The 27,254-nt window shown below is 43.1% G+C and overlaps 3 protein-coding genes across 4 annotated transcripts; 1 reads left to right on the top strand and 2 right to left on the bottom strand.

Annotated features, from left to right (window-relative positions):
- Nucleotides 1-1,696: 1,696 nt before the first annotated feature.
- On the bottom strand, nt 1,697-13,596 carry LOC119494905 (soluble guanylate cyclase 88E-like). Its single transcript, XM_037781129.1, has 18 exons — nt 12,809-13,596; nt 12,493-12,633; nt 11,952-12,091; nt 11,674-11,808; nt 10,056-10,179; nt 9,847-9,966; nt 9,664-9,748; nt 9,240-9,326; nt 7,496-7,613; nt 5,531-5,660; nt 5,177-5,323; nt 4,167-4,313; nt 3,929-4,085; nt 3,733-3,842; nt 3,559-3,648; nt 2,793-2,939; nt 2,527-2,655; nt 1,697-2,390 (listed from the first exon to the last, which is right to left on the bottom strand). The coding sequence occupies exons 1-18, from the start codon at nt 12,926-12,928 to the stop codon at nt 2,238-2,240; spliced, it is 2,280 nt and encodes a 759-aa protein (XP_037637057.1). The 5' UTR covers nt 12,929-13,596; the 3' UTR covers nt 1,697-2,237.
- Nucleotides 13,597-15,590: 1,994 nt separating this feature from the next.
- Nucleotides 15,591-20,714, top strand: LOC119494036 (myozenin-2-like). Of its 2 annotated transcripts, none has more exons than XM_037779644.1 (6): nt 15,591-15,709; nt 16,155-16,267; nt 17,248-17,414; nt 18,330-18,483; nt 18,993-19,176; nt 19,971-20,714. In XM_037779644.1, the coding sequence occupies exons 1-6, from the start codon at nt 15,606-15,608 to the stop codon at nt 20,152-20,154; spliced, it is 906 nt and encodes a 301-aa protein (XP_037635572.1). In that variant the 5' UTR covers nt 15,591-15,605; the 3' UTR covers nt 20,155-20,714. The 2 variants fall into 2 exon arrangements, with proteins under 2 accessions (XP_037635572.1, XP_037635571.1); XM_037779643.1 differs by having other exon boundaries at nt 15,598-15,751; nt 16,171-16,267.
- On the bottom strand, nt 20,600-26,406 carry rbm22 (RNA binding motif protein 22). The gene is made up of 11 exons (XM_037779620.1): nt 26,273-26,406; nt 24,418-24,471; nt 24,284-24,313; nt 24,025-24,157; nt 23,812-23,912; nt 23,234-23,406; nt 22,807-23,007; nt 22,475-22,639; nt 21,883-21,971; nt 21,532-21,660; nt 20,600-21,274 (listed from the first exon to the last, which is right to left on the bottom strand). The coding sequence occupies exons 1-11, from the start codon at nt 26,324-26,326 to the stop codon at nt 21,120-21,122; spliced, it is 1,284 nt and encodes a 427-aa protein (XP_037635548.1). The 5' UTR covers nt 26,327-26,406; the 3' UTR covers nt 20,600-21,119.
- Between the last annotated feature and the right edge of the window lie 848 nt (nt 26,407-27,254).

Below are 27,254 nucleotides of genomic sequence, written 5' to 3'. Positions count from 1 at the left end.
TTGCCTGGCAGCGCAATTCCGTTGCAATTCCATTGAAATGCACTAAAACGGAGCATTTCAGACAGAGGGTGAATACAGCTATTTTCAGGCAGACAGTATGAGGAAAATAATGTGTTTTTTTAACATTAAAGCATGTGAACATGTTCTATTAGAAACACAAAGTACAAGTATGAACCTGAACATGAGCACAATATGGGACCTTTAAGCTATCCAAACTATAGTTGTACATATTTAGTTGCATTTTTCTAATTAATTTCACCGTCATCCGTCAATACCGCCTCCATTCGTGTACTTCAAAACACATTCTTAATCCCAAAGTGATATGATGTCACTTCAATGCAAGTGGCCCCCCCTCTCAGCAGGTGTTGCCGTGGCAACCATCCCTGTTATTCGTGGTCCACAAGCCACCTCTCTCCTTCAGTCCAGCCCTCCCTCTCTTGTCCTCCATTTCTTTTCATTTTCCCAAGCTCTGCTCATCAAAAGAAAAAGCTCTGCTCAGAGAGACTGGACCATAAAACGCGTTTCCAGGTAAGAACAAAAGATGTCTGTCTGTGTTTGGGAAGATAATTAACAGGTTAATTAAACACATTTATGTTGCTAAAATGAATTAATTTTTTGTAACATGGCTTATTATTGCAGGTTTTAATGTGAAAATCATACAAAGTAATTATTTGTTTTGCTGTTCTCATCTGTTGGCAGGTTGATTTATCATTAGACGTAATTAACTCCACTTGAATTACTACTGTATCTCATTAATGTGAGTGTTCATCTGCATGTGGCAAACCAAACATGTTTATTTTCTCCTAAAAGCTGCATCAACGTGTCCCCCAAACCAACTGAGGCTTCCCATCATGCCGGAAGTCGCCCACCTGCCCTCCATGAAGCCTTCCCCACCCGGACTCAACGCCACCCTGATGACCTCCAGCCTCCTGACCACCACCACCACTACCACCACCACGCTGCTCCCATGGGAGGAGGTGCACCTGCAAGTGCACACCATCCTGATTGTCGTCATTTTCTGTGTCGTCTGCTTCCTGCTGCTGCTCGCCTTCTTCTACGCCTTCTGTTTCCACTGCTCCATCGGCCCACTGCCTAAAGACACGCGCACGGCCAACGGATGCAGCCTGGACCGCGAGGACGCCACCTATAAGTGCAGTTCCTCTGATAGCCAGTCAGTGGGGAACGTTGTCTGACTGGGACACTGGACCAGGATGACTGATATTTGACCGTCCATCAATGTAATTGTGTTAGGATTACACTACTCTTGTTCTAGTGGCATGTATGGATGTGTGGCAGAACCGTGAAGCAGAGAGAAATTATTACACCTTCCTTAAACCGAAGCATCATATTTGAGACGTTGATTTGATATCGATTTGTTCCTGTGTTTGATAGATGATGCCGAGTTTTCAAACACTAGATAATCACCAGAAAGATGCACTAAGAAGCTAAAAAATGAGGGCATTAAGGTGCAAGTAGCACACAGACACACATATCCATACATCCACACATCCATGGAGAAATGTGTTCAATAAAAAGTGTTAAATAAATGTAAATGTGAGTCTGAATGCCAATGCCTTTGAGTGACAAGAGGAACAATAACAAACACGGCTCAGCAGTCATCTCGCTTTATTCTCACTGAGCTGACAGGCGTTTACATTTAGGCATCGTGGCTGTGTGTCTGACGAGACTGATATAGAACGATGAATCCAGACGTGCAGGATGAGAGAGGAGAGGGGAGAGACGGGGGAGAGATACAGAGGGATTTCTCCCAAGGATGAAATAAGATGTCAAATCTACGAGGTGCAGCAGAACAAAACAGGAAATTACTGAGCTTGCAACGTCCAGCTGAACTGCGTGGCAGTGAACACTTATTGGTATTAAAACATGTTATACAGCAAAGTTATAGCTTCGTACTTTGAGGTGACTGATGTGAGGTATTAATTGGAAAAGCGTCTGCTCACTCAAACTGATTTAAGTTAACAATGATAGCTGTGATTTATTTCTGTATAATCAGAGCTAACTGATGATTTTAATGTGCAACATAACACTACGCACTAGAAATCTCAAGCATTACAGACTAGGCCATGTTCAAAAAAATACGTCATAAGAGATTGTCATGACATCACCACAAGGATGCCAAAATAATAGCATTCCTATCTGGCATTTGGTCTAACATATATTGTACAAAAAGCGCTTTAGAAACAGTATTACAACTGAGTTATTGGTTACTGTTTGGTTCAAGACACGGAGCACGTGGTGCTCTTGGAGAGGTGGGAGTCACAGGAGCTGCCACGGGACTCCATCATGGAGTCTCTGCCATCGAGATCGGGGGACTCCAGTTCCAGGTGAGCGTCGTGGAGGTCGTCATGCAAAGCATCCTTATAGTGGGGCTGTGGGAAGGAGCGGTTCATTTAATCACACCAAGAACAGAACAGCAAGTGTTCAACTAATAGGAGGAGGATCACCGCGACGGTAGAAAAAAAGGAAAAATAATTAGAAGTTAAATTCATTAAAAGTCTCTCTCACCTTGTGAACAGACATCTCCTCCACCCGGCACTCCTCCATCGACTCCCCCAGAGAATGACCCGAAATCACCATCTTGATACGATGAGAGCGGACATCATCCTCGTCCCGCCCTGCCACCGGTGGGAAACCCTGGGGACGAAGACAGAAGGAGACTCAGTGAATCAGAGATGATGATGATGATGGTGATGATGGTGATGATGGTGGCAATGAAGCAAAAAGAGAGTGTAAACCATTCAAGGATGTCTAAGTAGATTTTTTTTTTTTACCAGTCTCTCCTTGTCTCCTGTGGCCTCGGGGCCGGAGATGTTGACCTTGATGATGGTCTGACTCTCAAACTGAGGACACGCCGCCTGAGCGTTCCCGTCTTTGTCCCTCTTTCCTTTCAGCCAGTACGTCTCGATTTCAACATTCCCCTAAAAGAGTAAGATAGTTAGTTTTAGACATAAAGGTGTCTGACTTGTGCACAAATATTCAAAGACGTGTGCTCAGAAGGCACAATTTCTGTTACGGAGTGGAGTAAAAATGGCAGGTGGCAGATTTTCAATAATCAGAATTCCCTGATGAAAAATGAGTCGCTGTTGCTTCCTTGAGATTGGCGCCTGCAATCAGTCTGCCGTAGGAACCTTTTGGGAGTCACTTTGCTGGCATTATCACCGAACGTACAGCCTCAAAGTCAGACCCGGCGATAAAAACAGACTGGCAAATCAACAAGCAAGCTGCAATTACCAGCTCTGAATACTAAGTGTGCTGACTCCCCAGAGCCAAAACATTGTGAGTTATTATTATTCCTAAGATTCAGAAATGTTTATTATGTCTGATGGCTGAAATCTTCCGTTAACACAGATTACAGCCTCAATGTTGATGTTCAGGTTCTGTATAATGTGCAGATAACATGTGTTTACTCCAGCTCTGAACCACATCGTCTGTGTGTTCAACACACAATCACATTAATTACATGTTGTCATGGTGGCTGAGTGAATGCAATTAATGTGGTGAGTGTAGTTGCCATGGTAACAGTTCTGACCCCCTAACCTTGATGGTGATGGTGCCCCTCCTTTCAAAGATGAAGTGGCTTCCTTTCAGGTGCTCGTAGGTGGCGCTGCTGAGCTGAATGTGCATCTCCTGAATGAAAGAAAGGAAGTCAAAAATCACAGACGTCTTTAGTCATAACATTACACAGTAGATGCACCGACTTGGCTTCCCTACCTTTCCGTTGCTCTCCATGGCCGATGCGGTGTGGACCGTGTCACCGTGCAGACCGTACCGTGGCATCTTATGTCCCACCACACCTGCCACAACCATCCCAGAGTGGATCCCTGCAACCAGAACGACATGTTACTTCACTCAGTCATAAACATAAACACATACTGTATATATATACGTCTACACACATTCTACCCACCAACACGGATCTGTATGTGGTTGCCATTAGAGGGGTCTTTCAGGTGATCTATGGAGCGCACCATGTCCAGGGCCATGTCACAGATGTTGTGAGCGTGATACTTTGTCTTCTCCGGAGCCCCGGCTACCACCATGTAGGCGTCTCCGATGGTCTCCACCTGGAAAAGAGAGGAGCACTCACACAGCAGCACGTATATGGAATATTAAATATTAAAAGAGGTTAATCACACTCAACACACCTTGAAGACGCGGTGCTTCTCGCTGAGCGTGTCAAACAGCGTGTACATGGTGTTGAGCATGGAGACCACCTGCATCGGAGTGATGTGGCTGCAGATGCGAGTAAATCCCACGACGTCGCTGAAAAGAATGGTCACATCTGGGAACACCTGGGAGAAAAGAGATAAGAGAGTTGATGAGTAGGCATTTCGATATATACTGCACACACACACACACACACACACACACACACACACACACACACACAGGTGAGGCAGGCATTCATAGGCCGTGTTTATTGTTGCATGCTGTTATGCACCATCAGGAAGTCACTCTCAATCTACCTGAAGTTTACTAAAGCAGAAAGTCTGAAATAGTAAGAATACAGAGGATTTACATGAATGTGTGTGTGTGTGTGTGTGTGTGCGTGTGTTTGTGTGTGTGTGTGTGTGTGTGTCTACATTGGGCAACAACAAAATGTCTTTACCACGTGATAGATGCAAGTTTAAGGTGCTAAATGCGAGATTGGGAGCATCCCTGTTGCCTCTGGCGACGGCTCGCAGCTAACGATGCTAACAGCGCTAACAGTGAAAACAATGGCACAGTGCTGACAGAGCTAACAGTTGGAACCAGAGGGCGGAACCAGAGGGTGGTTGCACGCCGTCAGTCAGGAAGTTGTCATCAGCTGTAGCCGCTGTATGGGAGCATTGCAGAACGGTGGCCGTGACCGAGCCAGTGGGGCACGCTCACATGCACGAACAAGCACTAAAAGCATGCAGTCAGGTGAGCTCTTTCACCTTGTTTCCAGTCTTTGTGCTAAGCTAAGCTAACCGACTACTGTAGCTTCATATTCACTGTACAGCCATGTATGGTATCAATCTTCTCATCTAACTCTCGGCAAGAAAGTGACCGAGTGCATTTTCCCACAATGTCAAGTGATTTTTCCAGAGAGCCTCAAATGTTGAAAAACTGAAACTGTTGCTTTTGGTACTTAAGGTGTTAAATCACAGGCGAATAATAGTGTCATCCTGACCTCACAAGTGTTCACAGCCGGCTCTCCTTTGCGCAGCCTTTTAGCCACAGGCTTGGGAATCATCCTGTACAGGAGGTCATCAGTCTTCTTCATCTCATAGTCCAACATCTTCATGCTCTCCTCCAGTTTACTGGACTTCTTTTGCTCCTGTGCTCCACGATGGGGGAATAAAACAGAATAACACTGTGAGTGTGCGTCTATATTTCTTATATCTTAGTGTCTTGCGGGCGTTTGGGTGATCTGAGGCTGCCAAACTGAAGGAAAGGGCTTCAGAGCAACTTTGTGTAATGCACAGTGACAAGTGAGCTGATCATCACACATATAAAATGCAGCTGCACGTTGGAAGGGTGAAACCTGTATGAGAGCTCTCTTCAGCTCCTCTGACTGCTGCGTGCCCGCCAGCACCAGGTCTCTGCTGGAGTCGTGCATGCTCAGGTCATTGATGTACAGGCCGGTCTTAAACATCGCACCCAGACTCTCCATCCTACACACACACACACACGCACACACACACACACGCACACACACACACACACACACCAAAGAAAAATGACAAAAAAGACAACACTGATAATTATATAACTGTGAATTAAAAACAAAAATCTGGTCCTCTCTCTCCATGGTAGAGAGGAGGTCGTGTTGCTCTGGCTTTTTCTATCTGGCGTGGAGAGGAGGTCGTGTTGCTCTGGCTCTATCTATCTGGCATGGAGAGGAGGTTGTGTTGCTCTGGCTTTTTCTATCTGGCGTGGAGAGGAGGTCGTGTTGCTCTGGCTTTTTCTATCTGGCGTGGAGAGGAGGTCATGTTGCTCTGGCTTTTTCTATCTGGCGTGGAGAGGAGGTTGTGTTGCTCTGGCTCTATCTATTTGGAGTGGAGAGGAGGTTGTGTTGCTCTGGCTCTATCTATTTGGAGTGGAGAGGAGGTTGTGTTGCTCTGGCTCTATCTGTCTGGAGTGGAGAGGAGGTCGTGTTGCCCTGGCTCTATCTATCTGGCATGGAGAGGAGGTCGTGTTGCTCTGGCTCTATCTATCTGGCGTGGAGAGGAGGTCGTGTTGCTCTGCCTCTATCTATTTGGCGTGGAGAGGAGGTCGTGTTGCTCTGGCTCTATCTATCTGGCGTGGAGAGGAGGTCGTGTTGCTCTGCCTCTATCTATTTGGCGTGGAGAGGAGGTCGTGTTGCTCTGGCTCTATCTATCTGACGTGGAGAGGAGGTCATGTTGCTCTGGCTCTACCTATTTGGAGTGGAGAGGAGGTCGTGTTGCTCTGGCTCTATCTATCTGACATGGAGAGGAGGTCGTGTTGCTCTGGCTCTATCTATTTGGAGTGGAGAGGACATTGTGTTGCTCTGGCTCTATCTATTTGGCGTGGAGAGGAGGTCGTGTTGCTCTGGCTCTATCTATTTGGAGTGGAGAGGAGGTCGTGTTGCTCTGGCTCTATCTATCTGACGTGGAGAGGAGGTCGTGTTGCTCTGGCTCTATCTATTTAGAGTGGAGAGGACATTGTGTTGCTCTGGCTCTATCTATTTGGCGTGGAGAGGAGGTCGTGTTGCTCTGGCTCTATCTATTTGGAGTGGAGAGGAGGTCGTGTTGCTCTGGCTCTATCTGTTTTTTTATTTTTTCCCTGTTAAAAGGTTTTTTTGGGGGGTGGGGGAGGTTTCTTCATCCGATGAGAGGATCGTACTGTAAAGGACAGAGGGTGTCGTATCCTGTACAGATTGTAAAGCCCACTGAGGCAAATTTCTGATTTTGGGCTATACAAATAAAATGGACTTGACATGACATGATAATAAGTGCTAAAAACAAAATGTATTTAGAAAATAACAATCGCAGTATCTATAATTAAAGAGAGATCTTATTTATAGTTTCCTACGGTATGAATAATGGAAGCAGTGCGATGTGGCATTTTAACATTTCAGTAGTTTTGTCAATACAAGGCATGAGGGCATTAACTTGCAAAAACTAAATGTTTGAGAAGAGGAGGGGGGGATGTTTTGGTAATGTACTCTGTGGAAAACACTCTCAGTTGCAAATGGGTTCCCATTAGGCTCACAAGAGCTGCACTGTCTGATTACAAGCTAATTAGCAGCTCATTTCATGCATGGTAAGTGCCGTTAGAATGGGCCCCTGATTTGATTCACTGCCCAGGCTTTTATTTCCAGCCTCCTAATTCAGTTTAGCTCTCGCTGCTTTTTTAGAATGTTTTACTTTTCAACTGCGGCGTTTTAATAAATATCTGTGTGTGTGTGTGTGTGTGTGTGTGTGTGTGTGTGTACAGTATGTGTGTGTGTGTGTATGTGTACAGTATGTGTGTGTGTGGGCCTTACACAGGGGTTCCCAGGAAGATGATGGACTCCCACTCTGGCATGTATCTCATTTGTCCTTTTAGTCTCAGGCAGCGGCTCCCATCGCCCCAGCTCTCCATCGCATTAGCACTGTTACCGTCTAAAAGAGGGGAGCGTGATGAAATGCCAACAAGACAAACATTTAGAGAGGTTTTTTCAGGTTAAATATCAGCAGTAGGTAAATTACTACACTGTGCTAACGATGTCATCCTAATGGCACTTTATTATTGTTCAACTTAGAATAGTTCAACTATTTGGGAAATATTTTCTTTCTTGCTAGCAGTTAGATGAGAAGATCAATAAATACCACTCTCACATCTGTATGTTCAATATGAAGCTGTAGCCAGCAGTAGTTTGGCCTAAGCTTAGCATAAAGGAAGGCTCTGTCTTTAAGGGATAGTTTGGGTGTTTTGAAGGGCTATCTAAAAAAATCAATATCTCTTTAAAGAGATTGTTTGTAAGAATCATAAATGTCTTGTTAACAGCGACACCTGTGGCCGTTAAGTCAACGAAAGTCAGCGCCCTGTTGCTCCGCTTGTGCTCGCTCTACATAGACATGAACGAGCATCGATCAAAACAGTGAGGCGACACACGTCAGCTAAAAGCACAATATCACTCTATATTTCAGCTGCTTGGCAGTAATGTTAGCTGACCAGACCAAGGTCTCTCCATGAATCAATGCTGATCCTAGTGTTGGCTTTTCCTGCCTCAGCCTCCCGACCGCGGCCGGAGGGAACGGGGGAGACACCGGAGTTTTGGTCGGAGATGATAACGTTACTCAGCAGTATAAAACAAGACACGGGAAACCTCTGTTGGTCTGGAGGAGCTGCAGCAGTTATTTCTGCACAAACCTCCACTGTACATTCACTAGATATTCTCAGAGCTAAACTAACTCTTCTGCAGTGTGGAGTGTGCGCGTATGCACGTGAGAGGTGGAGCGAGAGAGTGAGTGAGAACGAGTGCGATGTGTGAGTGAAGGCAGGCAGAGGAGCAGAGTACAGCAGAGACTCCGGCCCTGGAGACCAAAGCTACGGTCCTCCGACCGCGGCCAACACTGTTTAACAGACGGGCTTCACTAGATACAACTTTGCTGTTTTGGTGCTTCCGTGTAGTTTGTGTTGGAGTCCGAGTCTGAACAACGTAGCCACACGCAAGCGTGCATGGGACACTGACCCGCAATGATTTTTTACTCCGCTTTATCTTGCCGTCAGACAGCCCTTTCCGATGGAGAACTGAACTGAAAGTGAAACTTATCTATGGACGTAATCTACGGCTATGGATCAGTACCTCATACAAACCCACTTCAAAACACCCGAACTATCCCTTTAAAGGTAACAACAATGGACGGCTTTCAGTGGGTTTAGGGTTGGACTATTTCCTTGGATGGGAACAGTGACTTCCTGGAGTGTTTGCTGGTTGGCTGGCAGCCACACTTGTGAAAACAAGACTTCAGAAAGTCATTGCTCCCAGCTAAGAGGGAAACCTGCACATCAACCAGCCCATGAAATCATCTCTTTGGTTTCTCTAAACAAAACAAGATGTGACATGTTAACTGTGGAGAAACTTTCAGATGAATTTGAGGAGTGCCTATGGCTTCATGCAGTGTGGGACTCGCACTGGTCCTGTCTTGGTCTCGACACAGTCTTGGTCATGACTTGTTCTTGACTAAAACATTATGCCCAGCTCTCACTGTGTGTCTTTTTTAGATAACAGTAAAGGTCACGACCTTTGAAATCATCTCCAATGATGGACTGGAAAGCCATGAGCTCCACATCTACGTCAGCGAGGCGATTGGCATTTTCATAGTCAAGATCTATGGAAAGAAACGGGGTGAACTGTCTGATGCATAAACATTCATATTCACAACCTCCACCCATGACGACGACGAGCAGGCCTGGGATCAGTTCCACCAATTTCAGTCAATTTAAGTTGAATCAAGACATCAAACAATTCAATTTCTGCAACCGCAAGACCTCCTAAACTCTCAATCCAGCAGTGTTTCACTGCGCTCTTGCTCTTTTCTTAAATTCTATTACAAGAAGCTGAAATTGAGCGTGTCTTTTGCAACTGACTGCAGTGAAATTGATCGGTCCACATCGCCTACCAGACACACACACCCCTGAGAGTGTTTGCATGGCTCCCGCTCTTACTCTGGACTCGGTTGTGAAGGTTCCTCTCTCTCTTCACGGGCTCCTTGGACATGATCTCAAACAGGTTGTTGGGGTGCGAGATGATCTGCGTACAGATTACTAAATCAGTATGCAGTATGCTATGCATAATGCTGCAGCTAAACGGGGGGGGTGGTGGGGGGGCATGTGAAGCGATGTTCTCACCATGCTCCAGGTGAACTCCACTAGGGGGCGAGCCAGCAGGAAGGCATCGGTGATCTTCTTCCCATCCAGATCGGGGAAGACCGTAGACAAGCCTGAGCCAACGTTATGCACCACCATGTCCTAAAGAATCAGTTACCTCCAGTGATTGTTCATTCACTTTAACACTTCATTTCATTCATTAGGTGAGTTTAATATTAAAAAAGGATTACCTGTCTGAAGACGATGTTAAAGGGGAAGACCTCAAAGAAGAAGTCGGAGGTGATGGGCAAAATCTCCTGCTCCTCCTCGTCCTCCTTCATGATGTAGCGATAGGCTGAGTTGTCAAAGTTCAGCCTGCACAGACGTACACATCACATGTGTTTTATAAAGTTTAAAGTTAATTATAAACTGTGGGGGAAGAAGTTCCTTTATTTAAGTAAAAGTACCAAATACAGATACTCTCTACATTCAAAATCTGACTAAAAAAAGTTAACTTTTTCATGCAATCTGAACAGCGGGATCTGCATTTGACTTCATCACAGTCTCTGTAACGTCAAACATCACAGCTCTACTCTGAGAGGACTCACACACTGAGAGGACTCACACACTGAGAGGACGCACACACTGAGAGGACGCATCTCTTTACAAATGAAATAAAGTATTGACTTAGTCAATCTTTGCATGTAAACTGTCATTAATTAAAAATCTATACTGCGTTTTTGAGAATCGATACAGTATCACAAAACATAAATAGATGGATAGATAGATAGATAGATAGATAGATAGATAGATAGATAGATAGGTTTATAGATAGATAGATAGATAGATAGATAGATAGATTGTAACTTTATTGATCCCGAGGGAAATTCAAGTTTCCAGCTTATCAGTTCCATAGTACAAACATATTAGTAAAAAGGGCACAAGTATAAAAACATATTCCAGATATAAAAGTACCAGGAGATGAAGAAAACTGTTAAAACTGAATATAGTGCAGAGTAACAACTGAGATACGGGACTATTAAAAATGTGAATGTAGTGCAGAAAGTGATAAAGTGCTGGATAATAAAATATAGGAGATATAGATATTAAGAAATGTCAAATGTGGAATATAAAGCGGAATAAGAACTGGGGTAGAGAGTTCTTTTTAAAAAAATAGACAAAAGTGCAGAATAAAGCTGAACATTGTTTGTAGAATACAGTAAAACCAGTTTCTAAAGGTGCAGAGTCGAGCTGTTTGTGGTGTGCAGAATTTAAAAAAGTCTATGAAAGTGCACTGTGTGGATTATTATCTGTCCTGCAGACCGTCCTCCTTTGGGCAAAGGGTTTCCTGAGTCTGTCTGAGGAGCATTAGTGAGCAGCAGCCTGCCGCTAAACAAGCTCCTCATGTCTGGTGATGACGGCGTGCAGAGGATGGCTGGCGTTGTCCAGTACGGCTGTACTAGTGTTCTTTCCTCTGCCACCGTCACCAAAGAGTCGAGCTCCATGCCGACCACAGAGCCCAATATCGCCATATTTTCAATATTTTCTTACACCCCTAAAAAGTATTATCAGGAAATTGTGCTTAAAGTACCAAAAGTATTCATTCTGCAGAAAGAAATGTCCCATGTGAAATATAGTGGAGTAACAGGAGAGACTTCAGGTCCAAAGCACACCGGAGCACACGGATTTAAGGCAACCAACTTTATTACAACCAGCTGCGTCTTCATCAGAGTAAATGTAGTAGAAGTATGAAGTAGCATAAAAATGGAAATACTCAAGAATAGGACCTCCAAATTTTACCTATATACAGCACTTGTGTAAAAAAGTTACTTTCCACCAGTGTGCGTGTGTGTGTGTGTGTGCGTGTACCTCATGGTGACATGAGAGTAATCTCCCACAATCTGCTCAGACAGAATCTCCACATGGATGTCACAGTCGTAGAACTGTTTCCCCATCTGCCTCAGCTGACCCATGGCGTAGTGCAGGTAGCCTTTACGTTTACTCCTACCGGTCACAGACGGAAGAACATTCAATATCAGTCCAAAAGAAATGAATCACACAGCTTTCTCTCTCTGTTCTCCCTTCTACTTTTTAATGTCTGATAGTCTGTCATTGTCCTCCTCCTCCTCCTCCTCCTGGCCTCTGACCTGTAGTGGAGGGTGACTCCAGAGGCTGACTCCTCCTGGCAGAAGAAAGTCGGAGGCTGCACCTTGGGATAGCTGAAGCGCAGGTACTCGTGGAGATTATCCAGGCCGTTGACAAAGTCACGTACATGACGACCCAGCACCTGGAGGCAGAGACAGCCAGGTCACGTCTAACATCTACCTTTTTATTATTATAGCACTTTTAAAGGGACACTCCACTAAATTAAGACTAAAAGGTCAGTTTACTCGTCATGGGGAGACTTCTGTGCAACATTTAAAACAATTTAGGATCAGCATTTTTGGAGCTTGACCCACACAAGTGGCCCCTTTCTGCTGTGATGACATCTTCCTTCCTTCAATAATAAGACACAATACGATATATGAGACACTAAGGGAAGCAAAGTTTTAAAACCCACAACCTTTCCCTGGCACATAGCACTTTTATGAATCCACAGCTCACTGGGTATTTAATAATTTCCTCACACACGTCTACCAAAAGACATCACACTTCTGACAGTTTTGAGTCAGAGATCTTTTTTTTCACCTTGAGGATCCTGTCATAGCCATACTTCCCGACAAAGCCCAGGAAGTAGACACCCCAGGAGTTCATCAGCTCATTGTAGGGTGTGCCTGTCACTCCACTGGCTGCCTTTGCAATACGGGGAATCACACTCTCACTATACACCTGCAGACACACACACACACACATATATAAACCTTATCTTATCAAAATATTTCTCTTGACATCAGAAGCTTCAGATAAAAGCAGACAGGTTGACAAAAAGTGCAGACAGGTTGACTTTGATGCACACAGACAGCACAAATACATTACTATTCAGTGCACACATGCAGAACTGTACCTGGTGGGTGACAAAAGAGTGCAACCTGACATCTGCTCTCTCTCTGACCAGCTTCCACACGTCATCTCCGTACGACTCCTTGATGAAGTCGTGAAGACTCTCACACAGCAGCCCGTACATTACGTCCCTCTGGATCGGAGCTCAAACTGTCGAGACAGCTCCCCAGCTGATTGACTTCCAACGGTCCTCCCAAAGGCACCTGTGAGCGAATAAGAGAGGTTCAGAGTGATGACTCTTTTCACTGCTGCGAGCTGAATTTTAATGCATTTAGCTTTCAGCGTGAAGCTATAAAAAGGCCACACAGTGAATATTGCAGCTTTTGTGTTTTCTCTCCTGCTCTCAACACTCCCTGTGAACTTCCTCAAACTATAGCTAGCCAGATAAAGGTGCCCCTAATCACAAAACAAGCCCTCGAGTCTGAGTGGGCCTCTGTTTGTTCTGGTGTCAGCTGTCAGCACCTGGTGGCGGTGCTCCTTCTCTCCATGTGACATGAACACACTGCAGGAGCCACCTCTCAAACACAGATGACACCAGTCACAGAGAATAAGGCCCATTTTCATGATCCTGTTATTGTCCTTCATTTTACAGGTTCATGGTAATTAGGTGATAATTAGCAAGTAACCTATTTGAAATTTCTTTAGAATAACTGTCAAATTACCCCAATATTTACCTATAAATGTATTGAAACTTACTTTATTATAGACACTATTTAATAACTATTATTATAATTATATTCCCCTATTACCAAATAGTTGGTAATTTATTTAATACATTTCCAGGAAAAGAATACAAAGTTAATTGATAGGCTTTATTAGAATTCCCTGAATCATGACATTAGCTACAAGGTTACATTTGTGTAGATCAGAGGTCAGCAACCTTTACTATCAAAAGACACATTTTAGGGAAAATAAACAAAAAAATTCTGTCTGGAGCCGCAAAACATTATACAGCTTATAGTCTACTGTAAGTCTAATGCAGTGAGGGCCAAAGTGCAAATGTACGACGGAGTATTAGGGCCACATGGAGGGAAAAAAATCTGAGATTTTCAGAATAAAGTCGTAATATTACGGGAAAAGAAGTCGTAATATTACAAGAATAAAGTCATAACTTTACGAGAAAAAACTAAAATAACACATAAAATTACATTTCAACAACAGGGCAATTCAAAGTGCTTTACATAAACATTAAAGATTAGAAAATAAAAACAAGCTTAAAATAAAAGCTAGGATAGAAGCTAAAATAGAATAAAACACAAAAGAGTAAAAGCTTTAGTCCTGCAGTTTTCTGGGAGCTTGTTCCAAATATTTGGTGCATAAAAACTGAACGCTGCTTCTGCATGTTAGAGCCGCGTGTGGCTCCGGAGCCGCAGGTTGCTGATCCCTGGTGAGACAATAAGTCACACGATGGTGAGATTTGTGTCTGATCAGAAGTGTCTTCTATTCGTTTTCCACCTCCGATGAAGAGCAGCCGCTCCTCAAGCCTAAGGGCCCTATTTTAACCATTAGATGCTATTTAAGCATATAATCATTAAATGATGTTTATAATAAAGTAATTTTTTGATACATTTTAATATTATGGTAATTTGGCAGTAATTCCAAATAAATTTCAAATAGGTTACTCATCACCTAATAACCATGAAATACGCGGAGCTGTAAAATGAAGTGTTACCGTAAACTGCATCGTAAATCACTGAATTATCAACAGACACTTGTCATAATAACTCCATTTGTAATGAATTGTAATAAGAACTAGGTTTGAATGTCAGAATGATTGAAGGCTCAGTTTGATACACACAAAAGCTGAAAAGGCTACTAACCTACTGTGGCTGCTTTTTATAAAGAGAAATGCTTTTTTTCTACTTAACAAACACTCTTAAATAAACCCCTTAATGGGGCACAGCAACTATATTCAACTTCCATTGTGTGTCTGCAGAGGATTTTCTGTGACTCGGGATGACTCCACATTTTTCTTTCAGAGGCCGGGAGGCTTCCCAGCGGGGGGGATAGTGGTGTCGTGGAGCCGGGCAGGTGCAAAAATCGATATCCAATCTCAACGGGGATAAGGAAAATGTTTTTTTTCCCCCTCCAGGCTCCTGCTGAGTTCAATGAATCAATTTGAGGGGGGTGGGGGGAAGCTGCTGGATAAAGACCAAAAATAAATATATAAATATAAAGTTAAAGGCCATCGCTTCTATGTGAGCTTATGCAGGATTCACAACTGGAGTTTCTCAGACATTGTGCTATCTATTACCATCTGCTGAATAACTGAGGTATGTGGAACACCCACAAGTCTCAGCCCTGGGAAAGAAAAAGGACATCAAAAGTCTCACAACATCAAAACTGGAAGAGCAAACTGCCACGGAGTTTAACCTTTGACCTCCAAACTTCTAAACTGAATCACAACCTCTGATCGCAGCGACCTCATCAATTTTACAGAAGCTCCTGTTAAAACTGTGTGGGAAACACATGGTGGGCGTGTCTGTACGCTACTGTGCTTTTACTGAAGGGAGAAATACAAATAGAAGTTTGTGCGTGTGTTTACAGTTGAGAGGTCGGACGCTTGGCCTCTCTGAGAGCTCAGTGTCATTCTGTCTGGACGGCAGCTGTTCACACACACACATAGAGGGGATCAGATTTTGATCATCAAAGCAGCTCGAGGTCAGGATGTAAATCTTTATACTTGCCCCTTCCCCTTAACCGCCCTTTCATACCCCCCCCGTACCCCTCAAACACTCCCCTCCATCCATCCTCACCATGCTAAAATAACCCGGTGAGGTAAGCACCAGAGGCATCCCGCCATGAGTTTTAAACGGACTGTTCCTTCTCTGCCGAGGAGAGTCGGAGTGGAGCGTGGAAGCATCCCAGCTCCAGTACGGGATAAACCACACGACCGTCCGGACCAGCTACCAACACCCCGACACACAGATACAGGCAGGAGACACAGGTAAGGTCGGAGGGGACGGGAGTGTATGCACCTTTACTACGGTCAAAGAAGGCACTACTTAGTGTGGAAGCTACCAGCTCCTTTATTGAACTGTAAACTTAATACAATTATACATTTCTATGATGCTGGAGAGACCGCTTTAAAAATGTAGTTCACATAAGTAAGAAAATCTGTATTTTAATTATCAGAATCTTAATTAAAACACCAGTAAAGGCTTTGCCTGGACCCATGAAGTTGAAGCATATGACTGGAGTGATTTAGCCCTTAATATGACTTAGGACTTGTGGTACATCTAATCTCATATAGATGTGTGTATTTCTTGCTTTTAAGAAGCCATACTAAAAAGAGATTTGCTAAATGATATATTAAAGTAGTAGAAGTACCATAAACTACAATTTAGAAGTATGTGTGTCCATCAGAGGAAGAAGATGATGATGATGATGCAGTCGGGCCTGGATGACGTGACTAAGCGGAGGATGCTGCAGGCTAATGCTCTGTGTAAGGAGGCCAGGGGAGGTGAGTGTGAACGGGCTGAGAGATGCACTGATTTGATGTCAGATTTCCGTCTGTGTCAGCACATTTTCATACAGATTTTTCTAAATAAGCTAATGCACATATTAGTTTACATATTGTGTCAACAAATTGGTAAGCTCTTGTCTTGTGTGTGTTTACACCCACTGCCTTTGTGTGTGTGATCACAAGCCTGTCAGATGTAATTAAGCCCAAACATCAAAGTGTGTTGGGGACACATGCGGTGTGGTACTGTACTGTACACCCAAATCTCTGGAGTGCCAGTGTGTTGTCGAAATTCTCCCCAACATCCCAGCAGGGATCATCCCAGTTTGTTTTCAAGAGCTGTCCACCAGCAAGTCCCCGAAAAACTCAGCAAAATTAAGACTCCCACTTCTAAAATTTGACGCGGGCCGATCAAAGGCAGCTCCTCGAGGATGGCCTGACTTCTCCCAGAGAAAGAGGGGCCATCCACTCTTACACAAGTCTTTCATCCAAAAAGATTTTATTAATATGCCGCGTTACCCATGCAACCCTGGACCACAACAAACATTAACACACCCCTTGACATCATCTCAAGGCTATTTCAGACCCTCCAATGTGCCACGGTATAACACGAGAAGAGACCCCGAGCTGTGCGGATTCCAACTTAGTGATGCTGCACACGGTTTTTGATTTTTTTATATCAGTGCCCCTCAGCTGTTTAAAGTTGACAGAAACAAGAAGATCAGAGGAGACATTATGATTTGCCAAAGGTCCTTATTAGTCTGTGATACTTCCCTTCTCTTCCCCAAACGTCTGGAAGTTGCTCTTATCATTTCCTTTGCATTAACAACTAAATGTCATTGTGCATTTATGCAGGGTTAAAGCCAACCTAACACAGCATGGCAGATATATATTTCTCTACTCTGACACTGCCATTCTGAAAATGCATAAGGATATTAAATGTAATGACTTATTAAAGCACGTCTGTGGTGTTGTGCCAGGGGGTCTGAACCTCGGGAAGAAGATCAGCGTTCCAAAGGACGTGATGATGGAGGAGCTCAACCTCCCGTCTAACCGAGGCTCTCGCATGTTTCAGGAGAGACAGAAGAGGGCGGAGAGGTACACACTGGAGAACGCTGCCAACGCGGTTTACAACAACAGCAACACTGTAAGGAAATGAGAGAATAGCACACAATGACTCCTAACCCGCTGACCTTACTTCAACCTAGACAGGAGTATCCTTAAACCTCTGCTCAGGTTTAAAGGGGGGCCGGAGCTTCAATGGGAATGTATGAGGTCACAAATCTCCATCTACCAATCAGAATGATAAAGGTGTAATTCGTCCTGCTCTAACAGGTGCAACAAAACTAACAGGAGACTCAGGATGATGTCACTCCATTACAGTCTATACGGCGCCCACATGGTCCTGAGCAGAGGTCTGATCAGACAGATTAACTGAAAACACCTGTGTGTGTGTTCAGAGGCTTTAACACATATTGACCCTTGCAAGGTGACATGTTATAATAGTGCTCCAGCTATTTATTATTGCACTTTTATAAACTTGGCAGGCCCACAAGAGACAAGTTTGCAAGGACAATATCGAAGCAACAGCTAAGTTTTTCTCTTCAGTTTAGGACAAAATCCCCCAAAATGCTGTAACTGCACTTACCATAATGCAAACAACCCAAGCTGAAGAAACTGACAACATTATCAGGGATCTTTTTTGGAGAAGCTCCCTTCAGAGCCAAGCAAGGACATTATACAGCTGCTTTCACAGGCTGAGTGCTCCTTGCTACCCGAATTTCATGTGTAAAATCGGTGGAGTGCCTCTTCAATAAAGTGTGTTATAATATTGGAGTTGAAAGAAAGACCATTAGGATGATGAAGTCTGTCCAGTGTCCGTCTCAGAGCACAGTTACAGATGCACAAGTGTGACATTATTCATTTTACATTTTTCCTATACCAAAAAGCACTCATACCTACTTTTAAAGTATTTTTATTTGAAAAAAAAGGAGTATGTGTCAAATAAATTGCTGCTTCTTGACATAAGTTCACAGAAATCTAAAGTGTGTCCATTTCCCAGGTCTACTCAGAGGCCGCTCCTCCCCCACAGATCATCTCAGAGCCACAGGGAGGAAAAGAGAACCAGGCTTTCTGCATCCCCGGTAAGCACAGCCTGGTCATGAACCTTCAGAAGACTGTAGCAAAGAAGGGCAGTCCCGACGTCATCGCTCCAGGTAAATGTTCATACACAAGCTATAGGACGAGCTCACCGCAATGCCAAATGCTTGGGCAATGCATGGACGCTGTATATCTGCTATAGTGTTCACTTATTATAGACATTTATTGAGAAAGTTTTCTTATCGTCAGTGCCAGGATAGTCTGCAGAAGACGGCTGTGTCCAGACCGTCTTCTCTGAGAGCCGTTGTGCATTTGTCCTGACTGACAGTGAGCTGAGCTCTGTTTATCACCAGGGATTCACACTGAGATCTAATTACTGTAGCTCCTATTGTTGACAGGACTGACGTCAAAGAGATTTATAGGAATATTAGATCTGTTTGTGCTTTGTGCTTGGGCTGGCTTTTTACAACTTTATCTAATGGGGTTTGTTAAAAAGCCAAAGGAATATCCAATTTTATTATTTAGCTCACACCGAATTTAAAAGAAAAAAATTAAAGTAACAGAGCTTTACCCAGAGCTGTGTGTCACCTTTTTAAATCAATGACATTAGATTTGTTCCCTTCAGGATATTCTGGCCCTCTGAAGGAAATTCCTCATGAGAAGTTCAACACAACGGTAATCCCCAAATCCTACGCATCCCCATGGAGCCAAGCTTTGGGAGACAACACAGAGCTCCTGAACGACCTCAATACCCAGCTACCCCAGCTCCCGCAGGGACTCCAGCCCTCCAACTACAGGTGCTTCAACAGGTAAATCTGCCCGCTGCTGCTGCTGCTGCTGCTCAATCTGAAATCCTATTCAGTTGGAAGCACACAGCATTGAGACCCACCCGTCTTCAAATAGACCCACAGATGACCTAACCATGTTATCCATCACAATCATCTCTCCCCTCGGCTCCACTCCATGTTTCCACAGTTTGAAAATGAATCTCTGAATTGCACCTCCTTGGGAGTGTTTGCTATGTGATGCTATTTTTAAAACCTGGCTCTTGAAAGATGATCCACTGGGGGGCTGCCAGCTTTTAATGCCCTCCCACACCCCCCCCCCCCCACACACCCACAAGACAAATCACGCGCGAAAGGGAATCACTTTTCTCACGGCACACAAGGAATTGCATCACAGCAGCCAGGCGGTACGGAGGTTAAGCTCGGGCAGATGGAGAAATGGGAGAATATATGAAAGACAAACTCAAGGCTTATTCAATTACAGCTGTCAATCACTCTGTTTTTGCCAGCCGGTCTGGAACGGTACACCCTGTGAACGGATCTGTTTACGCCCCTTATGATCATTATGAAATTGTGAAGCCTTAATTAAATCTGAACTCTAATGGTCAGAGCAGCTACATCCTGAATCCCGGGGGGCGTTCTCCTGTTAACACCAGTTAAAATCAGAGCAATGACCAGACTGGATATCGTGCATCATTTAAAAGTTTCCCCTCCTTTATGGGAAGGAGCCCAAGCCATACGATACCTCGGCTCATGTTCTGCCGGGAAACAAAATGCATTCAGTCTGCTTAGTAACAACTCCCGTCTTTGTCTCTCAGATCGGCCCTGCCGTTCGGGGGTGCTATGGCCTCCAAGAGGGTGATCCCAACGATTGGCTTTGAGGCGGTGGAATCCCAGAAGCTCCCTGGCATCGCTCTGGAACGCATGGTCCAACGGCCCAACTTCAACAGAGCACCCAGGGGATGGGGAACTGATTACCTGCCTGAATCTAATGAACTATGAGAAGTGGGCTGACCAGCTAAAGACTGAACTGACCTATGCTTGCTGCTCTCTTCCTACAAAAGATGATCCCTCTGTTAATCAGTAGGCGTTGCAGGAGAGAGAAAACACACTCCTGCATGATATATAAAGTGGTTTGCTACTGCTGAGTGGTTTGACCAGACCGCTGGAATCACTTCATTACCACAGTAGAGTCACCAGACAATGCTGCCACAAGGTGAACAGCTCTACCTACGTTTCCCCTTTGTTATCCTTAGCCGTATCTGATCCCATCAATGTCAATACCAGACACCCTTCTGTCCCCACTCCCAGTCTCCATCTGATAACTTTCACACTGGGACTTTTACATCTTTATCTCCTCATGTTGTGTGAGAGCACTAGTAGGAGATTAACTCTGCCCTTTCACAACAGCTAAAACAACACAATGAAAGAAAGATGCACTCAGATGAACGGTGACAAAATTGCGTCATTTTAATGACAAGTGAAAATAACATTCAAAGGAAGCGTTACAATAAACAAAGTCATTATGCTGTGGAATATTCAGATTGTGTCAAATAAAAAAAAGAAAAAGGAACTGAAAATGAACAGGTTTAAAAATGCTCTACTCTCCATGTTGCACAACGTGACAAATACAAGTTTAACTGACAGTTTACATGTTTATATGTACAACGGCTCCGACCACAGGAGCCTGTAAAAAACCTACATGGCCCTGACGAGTGGTGACAAAGTCGTCTTGTAATATCCTGCTTGTTGTTGTCGTCTCTCCAGACACAGACGATGCTAGTTCAGTTCATTCACTGCTCTGCAGGTGGCTTAATAAATCAATGTTATCCAGTAAGACATGTTTTCTTCCAGAAGTAGTCTACAGGTTTCAGGCCCACTGACGGATGCATCTGAAGTGAAAGCACCTGACCAGGTTAGGGGGGAAAAGAAGGATATCTAGTTGCAGTATGACTTCACTCTAGCAGCTATTCGCCATGACGTGAGCCATGTGCAGCGTGGGCACCCATGCGCTGAGGATCCTGGGAGGGGTAGTGGATTTGACCAGGAGGTCTCATGCTCATGGGAGGGGGCATAGGTGGAGCCATGTGACCCATGGGGTGAAACATCGGAGGGCCAAAACCTGATTGAGCAGATGAAAAGAAAAAAAAGAATAAGAGCATTATCTACCTTTTCTCACTGTATTTCAATCATTTACACCAAGTTACGTGATCAAGAAATTCCTCAGCAGCTTTGCAAAGATGTATGATGTAAATCTATAATAACAGATCAGGATCACCTGATCAAGTTAATAGTAGTATGAAGTCAACAGAATGTTTGACATGTGTTACTATGTATGTGCTATAAGCTGCGTCTATCAGATCAGGGTTAGGGTTTTACCTGGAGGAGGCGGGTTGATGCCCGGCGGTGGCGGCAGAGCGATGTTCATGACTGCAGGAGAGGTGCCAGGGTCCAGGTTAAAGTAGTTTGCAGGAGCTTCTTCATCTAAAGCTGGTGGTGGAGGAAGAGCTATAGCACAAAGAGGGATAGAATTAATTAAAGAAACAACAAGACAAACAAATACATTTCCGCAATTTTAATTTCCAACATCAATCCCAATAAGTTTCTAGAACATACGAGCAAAAAGAGAAGAGAAGGAACCAACTAATGACACAATGTAGACATTAGAGATTACACTTATATGACTATGTCACTATGCATTCCAACCGTCCTTGATGTGTGCAGACTCACCTCCAGGCAGTCCAGGGACAGGATCCAGTCTGGTGCCCATCTCACTGATGCCCTCTTTGATGCCCTCCTTCCCTCTTGCTGCCTGAGACCTAAAAAGACAAACAATAGAAGTTAGGGAGATGTACAGATTGAAATTTTCTTGGCCGATTCAGATTTTTTTTATAGTCTGATCTGCCTACAAGAGCTATAATTGAAAGTATACACAAACATTTTAGTAACTTTTCTTTCGTGGAAAATGTTAAACTCTATTGAATGTTATAATGTAATAAAACAGGTAGTTGTTCAAATTGTTTTAAAGGTCGTTCCTGTGGTTGAAACTAACAACCTGGAACTGGTACTTTCAAACACACATGTTCTCTGAACACCAACTGAAGTTTAATAAGCAAATTATCACTTTAACTCTTCACATCTCCTCTCATGTGGCTCCACTTAGTGGGGCTGTATGAAAGCTAAGATCAGATGGTCAGGAGGTCAGGAGGAGCTTTTTTGAGGGGGATTGCACGACTGCATGAACATGGATTGAGTGTCTGGGGGTCAGGTTGATGATGGACACCTTAATGCTTAACTTTGACATTCTTGATTAGCTTCTTACCTTCCCCACTTGACAGTGAGCCTCCGTCCATTAATGATGAGCTTGTTGAAGGACTTCTCAGCAGCCATTTCAGCCGACTGCCGAGTGGCAAACTGGATGAAGGCACACTGCTGCCTCTGGACTATGGTAATGGTACGAATCTCACCAAACTGGTAAAAGTGACTCCTGCAATAAAAAAAGATAAATGGACCCAAAACAATGGAAGTTGGAGGGTTTAAAACTGAAACAATAGTCCTTTTATGACATTGAAATGACATTCTACTATATTTGCAAAATGAGTAAAGTCCCCTCTCAATGGCTACAGGAAGTTGTTATGAAATAGAAATCCTTACTTGAGATCTCCATCAGTGACGGTATCTCCCAAACCCCCGATGTAGAGGGTGGTGATGGACTTGTCGTCTGGTGGGTCCAGTCGGGGCATAGTTGAAGCCCGTTTCAGCAGCTTGTCAGCGACTGGGTCATTGATGCCGTAGTAACGGTCCTTTATGTTCTGGTCGGCTAGAGGATCGTCAGGATCTGTGGGCTTCTCGTGTCTGTGTGAAAAAGGACAACCACAATAAGAAACAGTGCAACAACCGGAAGAAATATAAAGAAATTACAGTCAAATTTAACCATAAGAACACAACCATTTCTATTTTGCCTATGGCAATAAGTACTCAAATTATGAAAGTAAAACTTATACATAAAACATAAATCAAGGTAAACAATCAGCACACACTGCTGACCCTGCAGCATCAAACTTGACAAAGTGTCACTAACCTGTAGGGACACTCCTCCCCTCTCTTACACTCTCCCTTCACCCAGAAGGAGCAGATGTGTGGCCGGTTCCTCTTGTAGTATGGAGTGGTCCGGGCCAGTTTCAGCAACATGTCACTAGAGCTGGGTGCTTTACCCAGCTGGCCCACCGGCCGTGTGCCATCAGTATTGGCTATCTAAGAACACAGAGATCCAAACAGAAACAAGTGATCAATGACAAAAAAAACAACAACCATAGAAAGAAACAAACTACTTTAGGGATGTCCCGTTTTGTCCCCTATTTCAGTGAAATCTCAAACCACTAAAGTGCTACTGATGGTTCAAATTCACACTTACTTCCAATGATTTATTAATTGTGAAAATAAAGACAAACTAAACCCTGTCCAAACCTGTCCTGTTGTGTAGGATATCAAATTAATTCAAATGAAAAAAAAATGGACCAGACTTTGAAGATACTCATTATTTAAGGACTTTAAATTGGGGAAAGGAAGAGTGCTCAGGACATCCCTACAAGCTAGTTTGAACTATTATAGCTGTATGGAAATCACAATACACAGAACAACATCAGAAAGCAATTCTACCTCTCTCTCCATGTTCTGTGTGTAGTACTCCTTGTTCACATCTGACTTAGGAACCTCATCTTTAACTGACAGCCCAGTGTCTCTGACCTGAATAGGCAAACCTGTAAAACACAAGAGGGGGTTAAATTTGCATAGCTTCACCGAGCCATAAAAAAAATGTACACAGGTTAAACTACAATTACAAATTGCAAGGAGCTAGTTGGAGAGACTCACCATACTCAAGATCCAGCAGACAAGTCTGACAAACATTCTTCATCTTACTACAGGTCTGACAGACCTCCGTCTTCTTGAAACGCATCCGTGTCCCTGGACACCATCGGAACACGGTAAATGGTCGAGCGCAAATCTGATGGGCAAAGAATGGCAAAATAATATATAAATACTGTTACCTGGAACATAGTGTCACGGGTTTAAGCTAAACTATGTTGTATGCTGCATAACCTAAGATTTAAAATATTATTGCCAAACATACCTTGCATTCTTTCCCATACTTCTCCTTGGTCTGTAAAACAAAGCATGAACAAATTTGAACCTGCACACCGACTGGTATCAACAGTACAAGAAAATAACTTCCAAATCATTATGATGCACAGTGATGCCACTCACCATGCGGATGTAAGGGTTTTCTCCTAAACATGTCTGACACAGAATTGGAAAATCCTGAAAAGACAAAAGGAAAACAGGTTAATTTAGTAAAATCCAAGCAGCATATCTGTGTTTCATCACTTGACGCAAGTTGTCTGAAGCAATAACATAGCTTCTGCTGTGGGCACCTTGGCAATGTTACATGTGTGAATGCAGGGCAATGGGACTTGCTCACTTCTACTTTGCCATCTGTCGAAGGATGCTGTTTCAATCTGAGTGCTAGCTGCTGAAAATGGCCTCGCTTTAATCCATCCACTGACAGCACCAACCAAACACCTAAATATAAGGTAGCTCAAACGTCAATAACACATTCTAGTGTTGCAAAGTTTATATTCTGGTGACTTAATAAAACCAACATCGGCCTAAAGCCCTTATCGTGTCATGGCTCAAGAGAGGAAAACTGATTTGCTGCCTTATATAGTAGGGTCACCGACCTTTTAATAGGATCAAAAATTCAGTTGCTTGATGGACAAATAAGATTTGGTAGATATGACAACATTAATTTAGCTCAAAAGCAAGGTTCACGTTTTCTACTACAACAGGGGTCAGCAACCTGCGGCTCCGGAGCCACAAGTGGGTCTTTAGCCCCTCTCCAGAGGCTCCCTGTGGATTTTTATAAATGGAAATGAATAACTGTTTTTTGTTTATATTTTCAATTTTATTTATCATAGTTGTAGGTCTATGGTACGACTTGATTCTAGTAATATTACAACTTTTTTTCTTGTAAAGTTATGACTTTATTCTTGTGATATTACGACTTTTTTCTCATAATATGACTTTATTCTGTAAATCTCAGATGTTTTTTCCCTCAATGTGGTCCTAATACTCCTTCATACATTGTCTCTTTGGCCCTCACTGCATTAGACTTATATACTATATACTTAGACTATAAACTGTGTTACCTTCATCATAATGATCAAATGTTTTGCAGCTCCAGACAGATTTTTATTTATTTATTTATTGCCTAAAATGTCTCTTTTGATAGTAAAGGTTGCTGACCCCTGGACTACAATGACCAGCAACAACCATGCTTAAAATAATACTGCATTATGCAGAATTTTGTACAGAACTGAAGCTGTTTATAACACAGACCACCTTTCTTCTTGTATCTCCATGAGTGGTAATATAGTGTTGAGATTGAGCTGTCAATCAACCGGATCTGGTCCTCTCCTGTTAGTAACCACCAAGCTAAGCTAAGCTAATGTTAGCTACCGCTAAGCTAAGCTAAGCTAATGTTAGCTACCGCTACAGTTGCAGCTTTATTACAGCAGTTAAGTTTATTCTACAGAGGACCTAACTAATCCACAACAACAGACACTAACAGCATGATGTGCCGGGTTGTGTTGGTTTTGCATAACCCAGTTAATTAACTTGTTTTGGTTGTTTATTGTTAGCTTGCTAATGCTAGCACCGTTAGCTCAGAATGCTAGCGTTAGCACAGAACACATGTAGCATTATCTGTTAAAACAACATAGTGATGTTATGGGATGTTATCTTATCATCTCCTGTACATCATCATTAGTGTTTGATCCAGATGAAATCATGATGTTTTATGAATTAACGTTTAAACTGAAGCTCATTTAATGAAGAGCAGCCACGCTTCTGCTAGCTAACGGTAGCTAATGCTAAGCTAACTAGGCTAATGCTAAGCTAATGCTAAGCTAACTAGGCTAATGCTAAGCTAACTAGCTACCTAGCCGGATTTGTGTCTATCTGGTAGACTTAGCGGTCACGCTAACACCTCTAGTTTAACTATAACTTGTTGTTTTTTAGTTAAAGTCGCTGTCTGGTACAGTGTAGAGCAGGTTGAACGTACCGCGTCCTCCCAGTTCTGTCTGTTGTAGGTGTTGGATCCTAGAGACGTCGCCATCTTACCGACCAACGACGACACAAGAGGAGTCAGACCACAATGCACCGCGGCAGACAGCCACGTTTCAACCTGAGGGGGTCGCACTGTTTCAATACACCATAAAGCACTACCAGACACTACCAGGCATAACCTCATTAAGACTATTATAGTTATTTATCTATTATTCTATACACCATCAGGCATAATGTCAATACACCATCAGGCATTACCAAGCATAACCTCATTAACACTAATACAGTTATCTATTATTATATACACCATCAGGCATAATGTCAATACACCATCAGGCACTACCAGGCATAATGTCATTAAGACACATAGAGTTATCTATTTATTATTATATACACCATCAGGCATAATGTCATTAAGACTAATATAGTTATTATTCAATACACCATCAGACATAATGTCAATACACCATCAGGCACCACCAGGCATAACCTCATTAAGACTATTATAGTTATTATTCTATACACTACCAGGCATAACCTCATTAAGACTATATATAGTTATTATTATATACACCATCAGGCATAACCTCATTAAGACTAATATAGTTATCTATTTATTATTCTATACACCATCAGGCATAATGTCAATACACCATAAAGCATAACCTCATTAAGACTATTATATCTATTTATTATTCTATACACCATCAGACACCATCAGGCATAACCTCATTAAGACCATTATAGTTATTTATCTATTATTATATACACCATCAGGCACTACCAGGCATTACCTCATTAAGACTAATACAGTTATCTATCTATTATTATATACACCATCAGGCACTACCAGGCATAATGTCATTAAGACTATTATAGTTATTTATCTATTATTATATACACCATCAGGCACTACCAGGCATTATCTCATTAAGACTAATACAGTTATCTATTTATTATTATATACACCATCAGGC

The sequence above is a fragment of the Sebastes umbrosus genome, chromosome 9 (genome assembly GCF_015220745.1).
Source record: "Sebastes umbrosus isolate fSebUmb1 chromosome 9, fSebUmb1.pri, whole genome shotgun sequence".
NCBI classification, from domain to species: domain Eukaryota; kingdom Metazoa; phylum Chordata; class Actinopteri; order Perciformes; family Sebastidae; genus Sebastes; species Sebastes umbrosus.
This window is presented reverse-complemented; position numbering and strand designations above follow the sequence as displayed.